The sequence below is a fragment of the Sorex fumeus genome, unplaced genomic scaffold, assembly GCF_029834395.1.
Source record: "Sorex fumeus unplaced genomic scaffold, SorFum_2.1 ptg000072l, whole genome shotgun sequence".
NCBI classification, from domain to species: Eukaryota; Metazoa; Chordata; class Mammalia; order Eulipotyphla; family Soricidae; genus Sorex; species Sorex fumeus.
In genome coordinates, this window is record NW_026606129.1 from 9385001 (window position 1) to 9403755 (window position 18755).

Below are 18755 nucleotides of genomic sequence, written 5' to 3' on the forward strand. Positions count from 1 at the left end.
GCCTCGTAAACAGGACTGTGGCCTCTCTAAGTCCCTGATGATGACGGGGCAGGCCAAGGCAGGGATGTGGGGAGGAAAGGGGCGGGCGGGGAGAGAGAGGAAGTGGGGTTTGCAGGCAGGGTCACAGCCCCCACAGTGGGACAGCTGGGATCACGCTGATGCTGCAGGCCGCAGCCTGGGGTGGAAGTGAGTAACAACTGAGCTCTTTGGTGAGTGGGCCCGGGGCGCCGCAGAGTGAAGTCCCCCTCTTCCGCCGCCCTTGTTCAGGCTGAGGCCCACTGTGTCCTAGTGGGGAGCGATTGAATAGCAGACGCAAAGTGTCTCCTCTGCCTTATTGAGCCGGGTGCCAGTGGCTGTCTCAGCTCAGCCCTTCATCGTCTCTTTTGGGTCTTCCTCCTTGCCATCGTTCTTCCCATCAACCCCTCTGGCCGTGTGTCTGAGTGACAGGGCGGGTTCTTGCTCCAGGAGCAGGTTCTCACGCTGCAGGCCTGAGTCGTGCTCAGGGCTGCCCTGTGCTGCGGACACAGTTCCCCGCCCTCCTGCAGGCGCCCTCAGAGACCTCAGTGCCCTGGGGCCCCTGCCCCGTGCCTGCCCGTGCCTGCCCCGCTTTTATCAGGACCCTCACTTTGATGACTTCACTGCGTCCCTGCCTCCAGTGTAACTCCTCACTTCCTTTCTGACCCTTTGCACACTGGCTCTGGCCTTTGATTCTAGTTGTGTGAGAGAACAGCTGTGTTTGACTAGCTCCTTCCCTGCACAGACACCGTGTAGGGCCTCTACCCCTGTTCCCCCTCCCTCCCCCCCCCCCCCCCCCCCCCCCCGTGTTGTTAACTAGCTTCCGCCCAGATCTTCAGTCCTCCCCAGTGTGCTCAGGGCTCCGGGAACACTCTCTCTCTCTCTCTCTCTCTCTCTCTCTCTCTCTCTCTCTCTCTCAAATTGAACCATTGTGAGATAGATCTTTATGAAGCTCTTCATGTTTAGGTTTCAGTCATACAGTGTTCCAACATCCATCCCTCCACCAGTGTACAGTTCCCAGCACCAGTGTATCCCCAGGTTCCCTCCCATCACCCCCCCCATCCACCTCCAGCCTGCCTCTGTGACAGGCACTTCTCTCTCTCTCTCTCTCTCTCTTTCTCTCTTTCTCTCCCCCTCCCCCCCCGCCCCCCTCCCCCCATCTCTCTCGTTTTGGGCATCATGGTCTGCAATACAGGTGCAGAAAGGTTGTGTATCCCTCTACCTGCTCCAGGATCGATTCTTATTTGAACGCACCTCTGACATCGTTTTGGCTCCTTCACTTGGGGAAGTCGCTCATCGTCCCTCCCCGCTCCCTCTCCCGCTCTTTTCCCTCCATTTCTGCCGCAGACTCTTTTGGTTGGGTGAAACGTAGCAGCTATACAGAATGGAAGACTTGTAGCAGCCGGGAGCAGGCACAGGGAAGGCATTCGGGGTTGCCGGCTGCCTTGGTCACTGGAAGCCACTGTCCTTGGCTGTGCGTGTGTCTGGGCAGGTCACTCGACTCATGTTGCTCAGGAGATCCTGAGACGACTGATGCAAGATTCCCTCTCTGAGGAAACCTTGCCTTAGGTTTGGTGGCGTGGGGCTTAGCCTGAGTGACTTCCGTTGTGCCCCGCTGTCTCGTTATTTAGTCCCTCTCCTGTCCCTGATCGTTTTGGCTGTTTGGGAGGGGGCTCCGGACTCAGGCTCCAGGCGTGCCCGCTCTTGCCACCCCGTGCTGTGCTCCAGCTCTTCCAGCCTTGGGTCTTTATCCTTCCCATCCAGGTTTCCTCCAGGGCTGCGCTCGCTGCTTCCGCTTTTCTCACCCTCAGTGTCAACAGGCCTGTTGTTTGGGGGGGAGGAGGGGAGCCTTCCGGCCTCCCTGTCCGAGCCTGAGGACTAACCCCTTGGACCAGACCAGGCCTCCCTTCTGCCTCTGCAGGTCACGGGGTGTCTCAGTCACTTTCTCTACTTCCAGATGCCAGGCCTCAAGCCCTACTCGTCCAGAACGGCCCTCCTCCTCCTCTTCTCTCCACCCCTGCCATTCTTCCTTGCTCCCCCTTACTCTCCTGGCCTGTAACCGGTCAACCCTGGGCTATAGCAGCGCTCCTGTCCCTCCCTCCATCTGCTCTCCCCCTCCCCCCCAGCAGAGTTCTGCTTCTAGACCTTTCTTCCTCCTGCTTTCCTCACCCAGGGCCTCCCCGCTTCCTGCCTCCCTGTCCGAGCCTGAGGACTAGCCCCCGGGATCGAGGACCAGACTGGGCCTGCCTCCTGCCTCCTCAGGTCACAGGGTGTCTCAGACACTTTCTCTACTTGCAGGGAGTTCATCTAGTTAAAACAGACCCATCCCTCCAGCTGGGCAGTCTTTGTTATTCTGATCCTTTGTCCAGCCGGTCCTGCGCCTGGCCTGGAGCACTGATGAATGAGCCCCTTCATCGCCCAGGTCCTAAGACCTTACTGAATGTGTTTCCCTGCTGAGAGTATCTCCCACTAGGCTTCCACGACTGCAGCACATTCTGCACATCACCTAGGCCAGTCGTGCTGCGTGCTGCTTATTGGTGCACGGGTGGAGGGGTGGGGGGGCTTACATATCCCATACTCCCAAATAGCTGTGAGTGGAAGGGGGGCATGTGTGCTCAGGGGCTGAGGCATCAGGGAACCCCGCAAGCAGCCCTGCAGCTCTGAGAGAGGGGAGGGAGATGCAATGCGGGGGGACCCTGCAGGTCTCATGTATACCCCTGAAGTCTCCCGCCTTACCCGCCGTGGTTGGCTCACATATGCACAGGTGGAGGTGGGGGGCAGGAGGGATGTCAGGACGAGAAAACTACAGGGGCGGCTGCCCGCAGCCCATGCTCACGCCCCCTGGGGCCTCCTGGGATTGGGGTCTTCCTTGTAGAAAGGAGGGAAGTGGGGCACACGGGATGAGCTGACCTGGGGTCACAGCACAGCCCTGCAGCTCTGCTCCCCACCCCATGCACCCCTCATGCAGATGTCAAACCCCACCCTGCACATATGTTCCCATGACAACCTTGACAGACCCACCTCATCCCAGATCGGGTTTTTGGAAAGTTCATTGCGGAGTGGCCCTGAGCCCCATGATGCCCTTCCTGCATTGCTTGATATACTCTGCCCAGTGCCCTCATCCTCCCCCCGAGGGCGTTGCTGGGCCCACCCAGGCCAGGGAGTGTTTCTGCTCCACTTAGCTCCATAAGCAGCCCAGCCCAGCCCAGAGATTTCTGTCTTTATTATCTTTATTATCACTCACAGAAAAATGCCTCTGGAAAGGGTGTTTCATTTGGGCTGTGTCACTGCGAGTGTGACTTCCTGTGCCCCAAGGCTGGATCTGCATGGGTCAGCTCTTGGCTCCAGAGTGAAGGCAGGAAGCTGCTGGTGAAGCACACACCCATCCTGGTGTGTGCGGGTCCACACATGAGTGAAGGGAGGCACGACACTTACAAGCGTATAGCTTGTGGCTCTTTAGATTTGGCTCGTAGGCCTGGGAGCCACCACCCAGGGCGAGGGAGAGCCGGTGTCCCCCTCCGTGGGCTGCAGCCTCCCCATCTAACCTGTCCCAGTGAATGCCCTGACAGTGGAGCTCCAGCTGCTGTGTGCAGGCTCTCAGCTCATCCTACTAGTGGGCACAGTGCCACTCCTGCCCTGGGTGAGAACAGTGGCCCCCAAACTTATGGATCTACTGGTTCCTTTTATTCTGTTGAATATTGGAAATATCCAATCACTTGCTCTCTGGACTTTCACCCTCTGTAGGCAAACAGAATGTGCTTCTCAGTTGTGCTCCAATAAATGACAGGGCAGGGCATCATCACCACGTGGGAAGGACTGGATAGACTCCCTGAGATTCCAGGCCCATGGACCCTGGCAGGAGGCCGGGTGAGGGTCTGGAGCGAGCCCCAGCCCTGCCTGCTGGGATAGTCTCAGGAAGCGACCAGCCACACCACAGAAGTTTCTCCGTGTTTAACTGACGATGGGTCCTGATGAGACCCCAGTCATCTTCATTTCATTCTTTATGTTTTAGGTCATCAGCTAGCTCCCACAGGTGCTATGGTTGTTGGGTCCCACAGGACAGCACCCCAAGCCTTCCCGTTTCTCCTTTGCCTGTCTTGGTGCTTCATTTCTATGTTCTTTTATTGTTGTGGAGGCCGGGGCTGGAGTGATAGCACAGCGGGTAGGACATTTGCCTTGCACGTGGCCGACCTTGCTGATCCGAGTTCGATTCCTCCACCCCTCTCAGAGAGCCCGGCAAGCTACCGAGAGTATCTTGCCCGCACTGCAAAGCCTGGCAAGCTACCCGTGATGTATTTGATATGCCAAACACAGTAACAATTGAGACACACAATGGAGACATTACTGGGCCCACTTGAGCACATTGATGAACAATGGGAGGATAGTGCTAGAGCTAGTTGTGGAGGCCGAGATCCTTGGGGTCCACGGGTGCTGGGGACGGAACCCAGGCCTGGCCCAGGCAGGTCCTGGCCCAGTGCTGGAACTCCCTGTGGAGCCTGCATCGAGGCTCCTTTATTTAAACTCAAACCAATGGGCTAGTCTGAGGGCAAAACAGATTTTCCTTTGGTGGAGGAAGATTTCTTTAAACTGATTTGTGCACGTTTATTTCCTGTCCTCTGTGTCCATGGACCTCTAACCGCTGCGACACCAGAGTCACGTGGCACAGCTCCCTGCATATTTTAGGGTCCCAACACTGCCCTGATTTTCCTGGCAGCAGTAACCCTCGGGGGTTTGTCCTCCAGTGTGGGTTATTTCTTCCTCCTATTTGGGAGGAGGGTACCCTAAAAGGATGCAAGAATGCATCTTTGGAACATTCTCTTTGGAACATCTTTGGAACATGCTCTTCAGGGCACCAGTGTACGTGGGGAGGATTGGGAGGCCAGCCCCGAATCTCTGGGAGGGACAGTCTGGCGGGACCAAGAGCTGAGTCCGGTTCTGAGGGCGGAGGGGGTGCCGAAGCCGCTGTGGGGGAGGTTTTCCAAGCAGGCTGGGTGCCTCAGAGGGAGGAGCTGTCCATGTCTGCAGCCTCACATCTGGCCTGGCCATGGGACAGGAGGAAGGATCCAGGCGAGGCTGGCATGTACAGAGTGCCCGTGTCGCTGGCACCCCGGGGAGTCTGGCCGCTGCAGGCTGCAGAGATGGAGCTGCGGTGTTTACCATCGGCTCCTCTTCAGAACAGCCCCTCGGCCGTCCGCCTGACACTTCACACAGAGTCACTTGTTAGAGGGTCACCTAATCGCCGCCTGAGCGCTCACACTCAGGGAACGTTATTAGCAAGGCTCTTTGGATGACTCAGGCCATTAGTCATTGTTCAGCTCTGCTGAAATTTGTCTGATTGTGGCATCCGCATCCGTCCTTTAGCCCTCTGGGGTGGGGGTCGGGGGCTGCTGTTACTTCATGCCAGCATTGACCCAGTACCCCGCAGCTCTTGTCGCTGGGCGAAGGTCCAGTCAGCCCTGCATCCAGCTTGGGAGCGCCTCCTGCTGTCCTGAGGAAGAGCCCAGGAGTGTATTTACACGTTACGCCACTCTATGGGGGCAGGGGGGTCACTGGGGAGAAGGCAAAAGTGACCTGACACACCCCGCACGCACTCCATACCCTGCTTTCCACTCCTGGATTCCTGGATGGAGCAAGGCCCCGTGTGTGTGTGTGTGTGTGTGTGTGTGTGTGTGTCTGAGTTTGAAAGCCCTTGAGTCAGCAGGCTCTGGTTTGTGTGTGTGTGTCTGAGTTTGAAAACCCTTGAGTCGGCAGGCTCTGGTGTGTGTGTGTGTGTGTGTGTGTGTGTGTTTGTGTGTCTGAGTTTGAAAGCCCTTGAGTCAGCAGGCTCTGGTTTGTGTGTGTGTGTGTCTGAGTTTGAAAGCCCTTGAGTCGGCAGGCTCTGGGGTGTGTGTGTGTGTGTGTGTGCGCGCACACACACACACACGCATACACGTGTGCACACACGCTTGTGCTTGCATGTACCCCAGTGGCCCAGCGTTGTGGGCCAAAGGGCAGCCCTGTGTTTGTGTGCTGGAGGACCAGGTAATGACTGCGGTGATGACTCACGTAGGAGCGTGAAGTCCACAGAAGGGCAAGCCCAAGTTTCCCAAGCACGTGAAAGCTCACGGGTGGGCCGGGCAGACAGGCGTTACCCATCTGAGCCTCAAGTTCCAGCCTGGTGCCCTACCCTGTTCTGGGTGCGAGCAGGTGTACCATGGAAAGGAGAAAGGAGAGAGGGAAAGGGTAAAGGAAAAGCCAGAGGGTTTCTTAGGACAAATGTGTGGAGCGTGGAGGCCAGGTTAGATCCCAGAGACAAGTTGTGGGATGATTTTCCAGGGGGAGCCCCAAGGAGCGAGGGAGCCTTTGGGACTGTGGTTTCTTTGTTCTGATTAAGGTGATCACACATGTCCCTCCCTCCCCGGCCCACGCTTCTGCTGTGTTCTCTGCAGACGCCCAGGGATGGCGGCGGCCACAGGGGCCCCGGGCCTCTCCAAGCTGCAGTTTGCGCCCTTTAGTAGTGCCCTTGATGTCGGCTTCTGGCACGAGCTGACCCAGAAGAAGCTGAACGAGTATCGGCTGGATGAAGCGCCCAGGGACATCAAGGGCTACTACTACAATGGTAGGTTCTGGGGGTCCCTGTGCCCCGTATCTGGCCTTCCAGACTGGCGCCCCCACCTCTGCCCAAAGCGTTCCTCACTGCTTTCTCCTACTCCAGTTTCCATCCCATCCCCTTCCCTTCTCCTTTTGTAGGGAATAGGGAGGAAAGTGCGAGTCCCAAGGAAATTATTCCAAGAAGGAATCATGGCTCCTTGGTGTTGCAGGGGGAGGAAATTGGGGGGAAATTTTCCCCCAATTACGTTTTTTTAAATTTGTTGCAAATTTCTGGAATTTACAGAAGCTCTGCATTGATTGTCGAGTCCCCAGTTAATTTGTGTAGCCGGTAATTGGACGGGACACTTTGAGGTCAGCACAGAAAAGAACATGACAGATGTTTTGTTACAAAGGTTGCTGTGGCTGACTTGTAATGGAAATATTGTGATGCTTCTCTCCAGGGGATTCTGCCGGGCTGCCGGCTCGCCTGACGTTGGAGTTCAGTGCGTTTGACATGTGAGTATCAATTCCCCATTGTTTGTGGTGCTGGGGATCCCGCCCAGGCTCATGCGTGCGTGGCACAACTCAGCCACGTCGGCTACATGCCTGGCTCCCACGCATGAGCGTTTTTTTGATCAGAATCTGACGACCAGGAGCGAGAGCACGAGAGAGAGAGAGAGAGAGAGAGAGAGAGTGTGTGTGTGGTGTGTATTCAGCACCTCAGTGCTGGCCTCACATGTGACTCGCCTAGGTTTGATTCTTGACACTGTGTGGTCCGCCAGCACTGCTGGTTTTGTAGTGTGGGGTGCACTTTGGGGCTACTTTCTGTTTGCTTAAAGAAGGGAGACTTCTGAGGGACACTTAGTACCTGTTTTTCTGGAAAGGGGTGGTCAGACTAGTAAGTTTGGGGACTCAATGTAGACTGGTTGAGATAATGTCCCTCCTGGTCTGGATTGGGGTCCGTATTGTGTGGTCTGTCCTTTCGTGGCTTCCCCCCAGGGTATTGGTGACTGTCGTTAGGCTCCAGTCACTGCGAGGCTTTCTGGGGTATAAGAGGGGTCTGACATACATCCTCAAGGACATAATTCTGGTTCTGATTTTTGTTATTCTTTAATAAAATCGGGGAGTGGGGGAAAGTTCTAGAAGGAAGAAAGGCACCCGTTGAGGTGTGGGTGAGTGTTTCTCCAACATAGTTCTCTTTAGCCCGTGAGAAAACCTCAGTCATCGGGGAGAACGGTTTGCTTAGGGAGAGCTTCAGGGGGCCAGGGACCAAGGAGAAGAAATTCTGCCCTGAAGTTGCAGTGTTGGGAGCAGGGAGGTACTTAGGATTTCTCTGGGAATGGAGAAAGCAGGAGGGGGAGGTGGACTTGTTAAGGGCACACTGAGTGTTTGAGGTGACAGTGCCCGACGAGTGTCTGGGAGAAACTAAAGTCATGGGGGAGGGGGAGACCTGGCTCGGATGTGGGGGAGGAGGTGTCTGTACAGAAGAGCTATCAGGCAGAGTCTCTTGAATGAGAACAGAGGCCACAATGGTGGCCAGACCTGACGGGAAGCCAAGGGGCCTGGACCAGCCCAGGAGTCAGCAACAGCCCCGGCTCCCAAGGATGCCAGAGCTGCCGGGCAGGACCAGGAGCCAGAAACAGTCATAGGAAGTAAGGAAGAGAACACTCTGAGGGAGGAAAGACGGTCCACAGCACCAGAAGCAGCGGGCAGTGCTCAGCGCCGGGCATCAGGTTTGTGGGATGTCGCCTGTCCTCTTGAGAGTTGAGCTGTTGCTCCTGAATTCTAAAGGGTGTGGTTGAAAGCCTGTCCGGAGGCTGGCAAACCACTCTGCACTGAGTACTTATGGAGGAAGGAGAAATTAAGTGTATCAAATTAGAAAGGAAGAAGTAAAATGAGCCATCTGCCACAGATGACATGGTTTTATATATGAAGAAACCTTAAGACTACAAACACGTACTCTCATACACACACTCACACATACACATTCACACTCACACATGCACAGATACACATACTCTCAAGCACACACACACACACACACACACACACACACACACACTCTCATACATACTCTCACACACGTTCTGTAGAGAATTCAGTAAACTTGCAGGGTACAGAAGTCACATATAAAAATCTGTTGAGCATCTACACACTAGCAATGAACCAACTTAACAATAGTAAAAAAAAAAATCCAATTATGATTGCATCAGAAGGAAAAAAATACCCGGAATAAAATTTTAAGGAGGTGAAAGATTTGTACAGTGAAAACTATAAGACATTGTTGAAAGAAATTAAATAATGAATAAAGAAATGAATCGTTTGTTTTTATGGAATAGAAGAATTAACATTGTTAAAAATCCCCCGAAGCAATCTGCAGAGTTGGTGCAAGCCTTATCAGAATTCCACTGGGAGCACGTAATCTGGAAACGTGTATAGAACCACAAGAAACCTCAGATTTTGCCAAGCCATCTTGAGAAGCAGAGCAAATCTTAAGGCTGGTTTCCGGCTACTAACAGAGCTGTGGTACTCAAAACAATTTGGCATCAAAACAGACACTCAGGTCAGTGAAACAGAACAGAGGGCCCAGAAATAATCCCTCGTATCAACGGTCAGTTGGTCTGTGACAAAGCAGGTAGAAATCTACAGTGGCAAGGGACGGTCTCTCCAGTCAATGGGCAAACTGGACAGCCACATGCGAACCAATGAGACCGCGCCCCCATCTTTATTTTTATGGTGCCAGGATTTGAGCCTAGGACCTTGCTTGCAAGTATGTGCTCTACCCTGAGCCACACCTTCTCTCCTGGACCCTCAGCCTCCCCCATACCCAGGACTAACTCAAGATGGATGAAAGAATGGAACGAAAGCCCTGGAGCCATGAAACTTCTGGAAAATGGGGCCAGAGAGATAGTACAGTGGGCAGGACCTTGCTTTGCATGTGGTCGACCTGGGTTCAACCACATATGGTTTCCGGAGCCCTGCCAGAAATGATTTCTGAGCACAGAGCAAGGAGTAAGCCCAGAGCACTACCAGGTGTGGCCCAAAAACCGAAAGAAAAAAAAATCTGGGAGAAAAATGACAGTGGAAGGCTCCTTAACATCAGTTTCGTGACTTATGCTCTGACTCTGAAGGCCAGGCCAGCAAGAATTAGGAGTAAACTCCTGGGGCCAAGTAAGTGAAGGCACCAGCAGGCAAAGCCACAAACCAAAAAGGCAGCCAGCCCAGAGGGAAGTCATGATCTACTAAGGGATCAACGGCAGAGGTCTCGGTGATCGGGATAAACAAACAAAACCCCATACGATTAAAAGTCAGGATTGAATCGATGTCTCCCCAGAGCCGTCCAAAGGGGCAGCAGCCCAGGGAAGGCTGGTCAGGAGTCAGGGAAATGTTCATCTGAACGGCAGAGCTGACCCTCCCTGCCAAAAGGCCATCAGCCAAAATCAAGACAAATTATTGTCAGGTCAGGTGACTAATGGAGGGGCGGCTACTCTGCTGTGGGGGGCACCTCGGTCTGGAGCACCCTTAGAGGTGAGAGCTGGGGCTCCCCGGGGTCCCTGGTCTGCCTCGTGGTGCTCTCTGGAGAGCGTGACAGCGCTGATTGTAGAGAGGGCCGTGCCTCTGACCATGTTGCCACAGTGTTTGCAGTGACTGGGATCTGGAGACCATCAGGGTGTCCAGGTGGAGTAGGCATGAGTGGGGTTCTGCCCAGCTGGAAATCACCACAGGCCCCAGGGGTGCCGAGGGGCTCACGCTGAGGAAGACAGAAAGAGACAGACCCCTGTGTTGTCACTCATAGAATCAAGGCAGAAATCAGCTGAGCTCCGAGGACAGTCTGTTTGCTGGAGGTGGCCAGCCAGGGCAGGGGCCCAGGATGGCATTTCCCGCAGGTTTACTTAGCCGTGGTGCGGCTGTGACTTGAATTTTTGTGATCCTTTCACATTGTCTATAAATATTGAGCCATCAAGTGGCACACTTGAAGCGAACATAAGCTCGTTTGGCATTTGTTTCCTACTGGAACAATTTCTTTGCTGACCACACCCAGCCATGCTTGGAGTTGCTCCTGGGGGAGGCTCAGGGGATCGTGTCATGCTGGAGTTTGATCCCGGGGCTCCACATGCAGTACCCGCACACCCAGCCCTCAGAGCGCTCTTCCTGGTGCCATCAGCCTTTCATTTGGGGGGCCTGCACCATAGTACAGCGCAGAGGGCACTTGCCTTGCATGCCACCAACCTGGGTTCGATCCCCATCATCCCCAAGCACACCAGGAGTGATTTCTGAATGCAGAGCTAGGAGTAACCCCTGAACATCACCGGGCGTGAGTGCCCCCCTCCCCCCCAAAAAAAGAATAACCACTTTCATTTTGTGGAAATAAAGGGTGTGAATCCCTGTCTCAGTGAAAATCAATTTTCTTGTAGCCTCTCGCCTGAGCAGTATCTAGTGAGCTATTTGAGGAAGGCAGAAGTCTTTGTAAGGGCTACTGGACTTTTGCAGCTGATAGTAACCATAGGTTAGGGAACTTCAGAGAAGTCGCTCTAGAACGAAATCATCATCCTCATCATCATCATCATCCAGAAGTAAAAATATAGGCTGGAGAGAGATTCCAGGGGTGAAGGCGCTTGCTTTACACGCGACTGACCCCTCTCGTTCCCCAGCACCACATATGGTCCCCTCTGCCTGAGCACCGCTGGCTTGGTCCTCCCCACAAACTGCATTTTACTCCTTTATCTTTTCATTTTCATTTCATTTCATCATCCGTTATTCGTCGATTGCCTCGAGTAGGCCCCAGTAACGTCTCCTTCATCCTAGCCCTGAGATTATATTCAAGGCTCTTTAGGAGAATGAGACCCATCATTGTTACTGGTATTTGGCATATTGGGTACGCCACGGGGAGTTTGCCAGACTCTGCTGTGTGGGCAGGTTACATTCGGGAGCCTGCCAGTTTGTCCAAAGTAGGAATGAGATAATAAGATGTCATAATAAGATGTCCTGATAAGACATATCTTAAATCACAAAATATGTTGCTCAACTTTCATTCCCAGCAGTCTTGATCTTTATATCTCCACAAGGTCTCTGCTGGCACGGGTGATAGCTCAGAGTGCTGGGCACGTACTCTGCATGCAGGAGGCCTGGTTCAATTCCTGGCACCTCCTGGCCCCCCAGCACTGCCGTGAGTACCCCTGTGCCCGCCCCACCCCCTGCCCTGCTCACTGAGCCAGTGTTTCTCAATCCTTCCAGTTTTCTCTTGATTCCTTGTTGGGACAGGTTTGTTCCTCTCCTAGTAATCTCTCTCCTGTTCTGGCCGAGACCAGCCCACTTCAGGAGCAAAAGTGAAGACATTGGGGGAAATAGACGGGCTGCAAGCCTTGAATGGCCTGAGGTGGAGAGAGGGACTGTTCAGCCCAGGAATTCAACATTTTTCAAAAAACTAGAAATTAAGTGTCCATATAACCCAGCAATACCCATCCTGGGAATATACCCTGAGGGCCCAAAACCACAGCAGAAAATTGTCTGCACTCCTGTGTTCACTGCAACACTGTTCACAATAGCCAGAATCTGGAAACAACCCAAGTGCTCGGAAACAGATAAAGAAACTGTGGTACATCTACACAATGGAATACTACACAGCTGTGAAGAAAAATGAGGTCATAAAATCTCCTTATCCATGGATGGTCATGGAGAGCGTCATGCTGAGTGAAATGAGTCAGAGGAGAGGGACAGACATAGAATGATCACACTCATTTATACCATATTGAAAAACAACAACTGCACTGTTCTCCCATTGTTCATCGATTTGCTCAAGTAACATCTCATAACAAATTGTGAGACTTGTTATTACTGTTTTTGGCATATTGAATACTCTCCGGCTGGTTCTGGAGGTCTTTGGCTGCCGGAGCTCTGCTCGGGGCGGGGAGGGAAACTCAACCCACCCCCCTCCAAGGTGCCCTAACAAGGACAGCCAGGCGCGAGGGCAGGAGACTCTGTGCTGTTCTCTTCCGGGAGCTGGGTTTTATAGTCTCTAGGCCTTGGCTGTTGATGGGATTACACGGCACCGGGGGGCAGTTGGTGGGTGTGACAACCATGCTGAGACCTCCAGAACCAGCCACCACCATGCTGAGACCACTCTCCACACGCATGAAGGTACCGGCAGAGGAACAAAGGCAAGTGGGTTCCGGGGCTGAGATCTCCAAGCCTGCTTGGATCGGGGCTGAGCATCCTCCACCCAGATCCTCCATCTTCCAGTAGGCAGGGGTCACACCCACCAACTGTGTCCCCCCCCCCCCCCCCGCCCCCCGTGCTGTGTAATTCCATCAAGGGCCAAGATCCAGAGATTATAAAACCCAGCTCCTGGAAGGGCGCGGCCACATTTGCGGCCATGCAACATCTTATTATCTCATTCTTCCTTTGGACAACCTGGCAGGCTACCGAATGTAACCTGCCCACATGGTAGAGTCTGGCAAACTCCCCATGGCATACCCAGTATACCAAATACCAGTAACAATGATGGGTCTCATTCTCCTAACCCTGAAAGAGTCTTGAATGTGGCACTTTTTAAAATCTCAGGGCTAGGACAAAGGAGACATTACTGGTGCCTGCTCGAGGCAATCGAGGAACAATAGGATGATCGTGATCTTGATCGTGAATACTCTCAGTAGCTTGCGGGGCTCTCCGAGAGGGGCGGAGGAATCGAACCTGGGTCTGCGATGTCAGCCACGTGCAAGGCAAACGCCTTACCCGCTGTGCTATTGCTCCAGCCCATTAAAAAACAAACATGAGTATAATACTCAAAAACAGTAGAAATGAGGGCCAGGACTGGTCCATGGTGGGAAGCTTGCCACAAGTTGTGTGAGTGCAGGTGGGGCAGTTTGGACAGAGAAGGGACTACTACTGTGACGATGTTAGATGGAAATGATCCCTCTGAAGAAGAATTGAGCATTCAAAGGAGGGACAGGGACATGATAACCTTTGAGTAACAGTGCCTCAAAGCGGAGGCAGGTAGTGGGGTGGAGAGGGGACAGAGAGTGGGAAAGAGAGAGGAGAAAAGTGTCTGCCATAGAGGCAGCTTATTTGGGGGGTTGGGTGGGCTGGAGGGGAAAAGTGGACATTGATGGCAGAAACACACCGGTAAAGAAGTGGGTGTTGGAACATCGTACGACTGACACACAATCATAAACAGCCTTGTAAATCTGCATCTCACAGTGATTCAGTGTCTTTAAAAAGGGGTTTGAATCTGGTAAATGGCAACCAATGTCTCGAGCTAATCCCATTCCTGTCTTTACTCTGACACAAAAATGGAAGGTTTATTTTCTTAGAAAATTATCAAAATCTTTTCTGAAAGGCTCTGATGATTCTATTCTCTGGAACCCTTGATTATAGACCAGAAGCAGCTTGTACTCGTGAGGTTTGATCCGATGACAAAGCCTCAGCCTCTTCAAGCTGGGTGACACCACCTCACCTGCTCTGCCCCCGGAGTCCCCGAGCGTGGGGACGCGTGGCACTATGGCCTGAATGAGTGGTGGGGTCTGGCCTCACTGCCCCAAATAGGTGCCGAGCTGGTTCCCATGTCTAGAACCCCAGACACAGTGACACCGTCCCTGCTCAGTCCCTGTGCCTGGAGGCTGGAGGCCCTGTGGGTCGCCCCCCGCCTGCTTTCCATTCCTGAGCCAGCTGGAACAGCCCGCCCCCTCCCAGGCTTGCTCACACGGTCTCTGCGTCTTCTGCTCTCGGATCCCTGGGGTTGGCCCTGCTGCTCCGTGCCAGGGTAGATTATCTTATCTGCATCTCACATTCTCGTGATTGGCCAAGTTTTATGTTCAACTCGCTCCTTTCCCGGGATCAGCCACTCGTCTCCTGCTCACCCACCTTCCAGAACGAAGCAGAGCCGTGACCCAGTGTGTGGGCGGCCGAGCCTTTCCTGCCTCTGGCTACTGCACAGAGCAGGGCGGGAGCCTGGAGAGGGGGGATGCATATGGAGGAGCAGTTTGTCTTGGGGTGACTCTGGGCACCGGGAGAGGAGCCCTCCCCTGCCTTGGGAGCTGACTGTCCACTGAGGTGGCTCCACCTCAGTAATAGGATCTGCTCGGACTCCTGCATCCCCCCCTCCCAGGGAAAGCAGGGGTGGCTTCCTAGAGGAGGAGGGTCAGAGCAGGCCTTCGACCCGCAGGACTGGGGTCCCAAGAGCCAGCCTGGTGGTTCTGATGTGACCTCGAGTGAGTCATGAAATCTTTAAGGCTGGAGAGAACGGTCAGGAGAACTGACTCCTCACATAGGCCCAGCACCTGGGAAGCTCAAGAGCTGACGCTTCCCTTTTCTGTTGAAAAAAAAAAGGAATGAACCTTCCTGGTTGGGGGGTGGGGGGTGTGGAGACCCCGGGGTCTGTTCAGGCTTCTGCATCCCCACCCCACCCCCTTGCCAGGGAAAGCAGGGGTGGCTTCCTGGAGGAGGGGGATCAGGGCAGACCTTTGAGCCAAGAGGGGCAAAGCTGCACCCACGAGACTTGGGGTCCCTGTGGTAAGGTGCCATTCAGGGTCTCGGATGGGCCCTGTGCGTGCCATTCCCCCGCCATGCAGGCCTCATCCTTCTGTCCCTCTGTCCCGTGGCTGCCCGCTCCCTGCTCATCCACATTTCTCTCACCGCAGGGCTGCCCCGACGCCAGCCCACTGCTGCCCCGCCGTTGGGACCCTGTACAATACCAACACCCTCGAGGCGTTCAAGGCTGCAGATAAGAAGCTGCTCCTGGACCAGGCAGCGAACGAGGTCAGCCGGGAAGACCCAGCGTCCACGGGGCAGTTGTCCCAGCAGGCCCCTGGCAGGTGCAGGGTCTCGGATGGGCCGCGTGCAGTTGTCCCGGGACCCAGCGAGCAGCCAGACAGGTCGGAGAGTCACCCCCGACTCTCGGTCAGCGGGGCTGGACATCCCCGTGGGCACAGCCTGTGCCTGTGTCTGTCGTGACCACTCACACAGTGGCCTCCTGCCCCTCTGAGCCTGTTCTCGGGCCCAGGCCTGCCCCTGCTGTCTCCGGGGCTGGGTCGCAGAGTCCATCTGGGGCACGGACCCCTCCGCCTGGCCCCCCATGCTCTCCCCGCACGTCCACCCTGCCCCGGCTGCGCTGACCAGGCCCCAGCAAGCCCCTCCCAGTCTGTGCCTGGTGTTCTCTTCCCACGGCTGCCCCCTCCAGCAACACCAGCCCAGCCTAGGACAGGCGGTCCACTGTCCTACACTGTCCCCTGACCCGCTGTCCCCCCCGGACTGCACGTGAGCCTGAACCCCATGCTCCTTAGATGCGCATGCGCCCAGAGGCTCCATCCTTCCCTCAGCCAGTGGCCTCAGCCCTGCAGAGCCCCCCGGGTCTCGTCTGACCTGTCTAGGCCTTGTTGGGAGGGGGCTTTCCAAGTGAGGATTTCCGCCTGTCCACCCTGCCCCTGCCGGCTGGCTGTGGCTCTGCTGGCACACCCTCGGCTGGCTGGATGGCACAGACCGGTCTCTGCCCTCTGGTCGCCAAGCACCCTGGGAGTGCCCGGGAACCCACCGCCCCATGCGGCTTGCTGAGGAGACACACTCCCCGTCTCTTTGCTTTCCTGCCTCTCCCGGGGCAAGGCCGCCCCTCTCAGATGCTTTCTGCCTCCTGGACCCCTCCCTGGTGCTGGGCCCCCTAGCATCCCACCCCCTCCCGGGAGAGCACAGCCCGGATGGGCGTCAACCCTTGGCTCGTTTCTGTGGCTGCACCATGGACCTCATCAGGGTGGGGCCGGCACCTTCACTTCTGGAGGCCCGGTGCTGGTTCCCCACATAGGTGACCAGGAGCGGATGGTGCCCAGGGGAGGCCTGAGAGTGGCCTGGTGACCTCCCCTACACCAGGGCCGGTTGAGGAGGCCTTTGGTCCATCCATGCCCTTGGGTGCTATGTGTAATCTGGCTGCTGGGGGGCAGTGTGTGCCGGGCAGGCCGGGCCCAGGGCAGAGTGCCTGCACTGTGCGTTTCAGCATCACTGTTGTTCTCTCCCCCCGCAGATCTGGGAGTCCATCAAGTCGGGCGCCGCTCTGGAGAACCCCGTCCTCCTCAACAAGTTCCTCCTCTTAACGTTCGCGGTGAGTGAAGGGTCCCCGTCTCCCAGTGGCCCTTTCCTCCTGGGTGCAGATGCTGCTTTGACAGTCTGTGCCCTGGGCAGGGATATGGCCATGGCAGTGCCTTTGGCTGGCCAGAACCGCCCTCGTCCAGGCTCCTTGTGAGTCAGACGCTGTGGTCACTGCAGGTTCCTTGCGGACAAGGGAAGGTGCAGCCTAGTCACTCCCAGAGCCCCTGGGCTACAGGAGACCCTCCATACACACACGTATGTACACATGCATATGTCCCCTCACGCATATATGCACTGTAGCACTGTCTTCCTGTTGTTCATCGATTTGCTCGAGCGGGCACCAGTAACGTCTCACAACAAATTGTGAGACTTGTTGTTACTGTTTTTGGCATGTTGAATATGTCATGGGTAGCTTGCTAGGCTTTGTCGTGTGGGTGAGACTCTCAGTAGCTTGCTGGGCTCTCTGAGAGGGGCGGAGGAATTGAACCCGGGTCAGCCACGTGCAAGGCAAATGCCCTACCCACTGTGCTATCGCTCCAGCCCCACGCATAAATACACATGATATATACAGCCATGCACATATACATTCACGTATGTACACTCATGTGTATATACATTCATGCCATACATACATTCACACATGCATACTCACGTCTGTGTATCTGTCTACCCGTAGGTTTGCCCTTTAGGCTTTTCATAGTTGGGTTGAATGTGTCTGTTTGTCGGTGTGCTCTCTCTACACTCTTGTTCATTTAGGTCCTTTCCAGTATTCACTGTTCCAAAGCAGCAGTGGATGCTGTGGGCCGTGCATTCCTTTGGGCTCCGTTCGTTTCTTACTCCGAAGCACGAACCCTTGGCCGGCTGTGTTCAGCGCGCTGCCTCCCTTGGCTTCCTCGGCTTCGGGTGTTGATCCGCTTCCCACACGTGGCCCACGCTCTAAGCCTTGCCTCCTCCCTCCTCCTGTGTCTTCCACACGCTGCTCCCTGGATTGGCTGCCGTAGGGGAAGAGAACGGCCCAGCTGGCAGGCACGGCAGGGGCAGCTCTACCTGGAGCACTTTCCTCACGAGCCCTCTCAGCCTTCTGCGTGACGAGGGTGGGCTGGGAGGGGCTTCATGCTTCCAGCGCTTGTCTTGCTTTAATCTCGCTGTTAAGTGGAGCCTGTAGGGAGGGTCTCCATAAGGACAGATGTACAGGGACGCGAGGTCAGGATTCCTGGAATTGCTTCCTGAACAGACTTGTGTTTGCAGTAGCAAGAGTTCTGGTTACAGAATCAAATCGATCGTTTGCGTTTAATGAGGAAAATGAGATTCCAACTCACTTCATTAACATTTTGAGACATTTCCTAGAGTCCGTCTGTGCTGGCAGCGTTATCCTTTTCACTGCGCATTAAAAAGTAGCCTGCCTTTAATAAGTATTAGAAGCTTCTGCCTTCTTAAAATCTATGCCACAAGGGCTTTGCATTTAATTCCCACTCAGTCCTTTGTATCCTGAAAAGAATCCTGTGAAATCCGAGGCTTCTGACTTTGGAGGGTGACCAAAGCATCCCTCAAACTACCAGGTCTTTCATCCTGAATGGGTTTGCCTTTTCCTGATGATCAGTGACCCGGTGTTAGTTCAGTTCAGAGAGGACAGAGTCATCCCTACTGGTGCTCTTTCCTTTCTGCTGCTCCTAGGACTCCAGCCTAAACTTTGAATCTAAACTCGGGAGCTCCGGAGCAGTCCTTTCCATTCATTTCGGTTTTGCAGTCTGCTGTCATCAAGAGAGAATTTGTTCTTAATTGATCCATCGTGGGCAGAGCTTGAGAGTGGGGTCTGGAGTCACCACTTTCTCCTCTGGACCCACTTCAGTATGTCCACATTTGAAAGTCATCTAGTGCTATTCCACTGATGCGGAGAGTCCCAAATAAGCAATCCACTAAGACAGGAAGCAGATGAGTAGTTTTAGGGGGCTTGGAATTGGGGTGTGGGCATCTCTGCTGTTGGGCGTTTCTAAGTAATAACAAATTGCTTCCCATTCTACTAATGGGGCTTCTTCCTGGAATGATGCAAATGTTCTGCGAACATCAAAAATAAATGACTCGGTTACGATAGTGAATTG

The 18755-nt window shown here is 54.6% G+C and overlaps 2 protein-coding genes across 2 annotated transcripts in view; both read left to right on the forward strand.

Annotated features, from left to right (window-relative positions):
• Positions 1-18755, forward strand: part of SLC6A1 (solute carrier family 6 member 1) — a 298182-nt gene that overhangs the window by 133560 nt on the left and 145867 nt on the right. The window lies entirely within an intron of this gene.
• The window catches only part of ATG7 (autophagy related 7), a 175687-nt gene that overhangs the window by 4652 nt on the left and 152280 nt on the right, over positions 1-18755 (forward strand). Inside the window, exons 2-5 of the mRNA XM_056129621.1 lie at positions 6444-6613; positions 7047-7101; positions 15222-15339; positions 16592-16669. Of these exons, the coding sequence (XP_055985596.1) occupies positions 6454-6613; positions 7047-7101; positions 15222-15339; positions 16592-16669 (411 nt within the window). The 5' untranslated portion in view covers positions 6444-6453. The remainder of the gene's footprint in view (positions 1-6443; positions 6614-7046; positions 7102-15221; positions 15340-16591; positions 16670-18755) is intronic.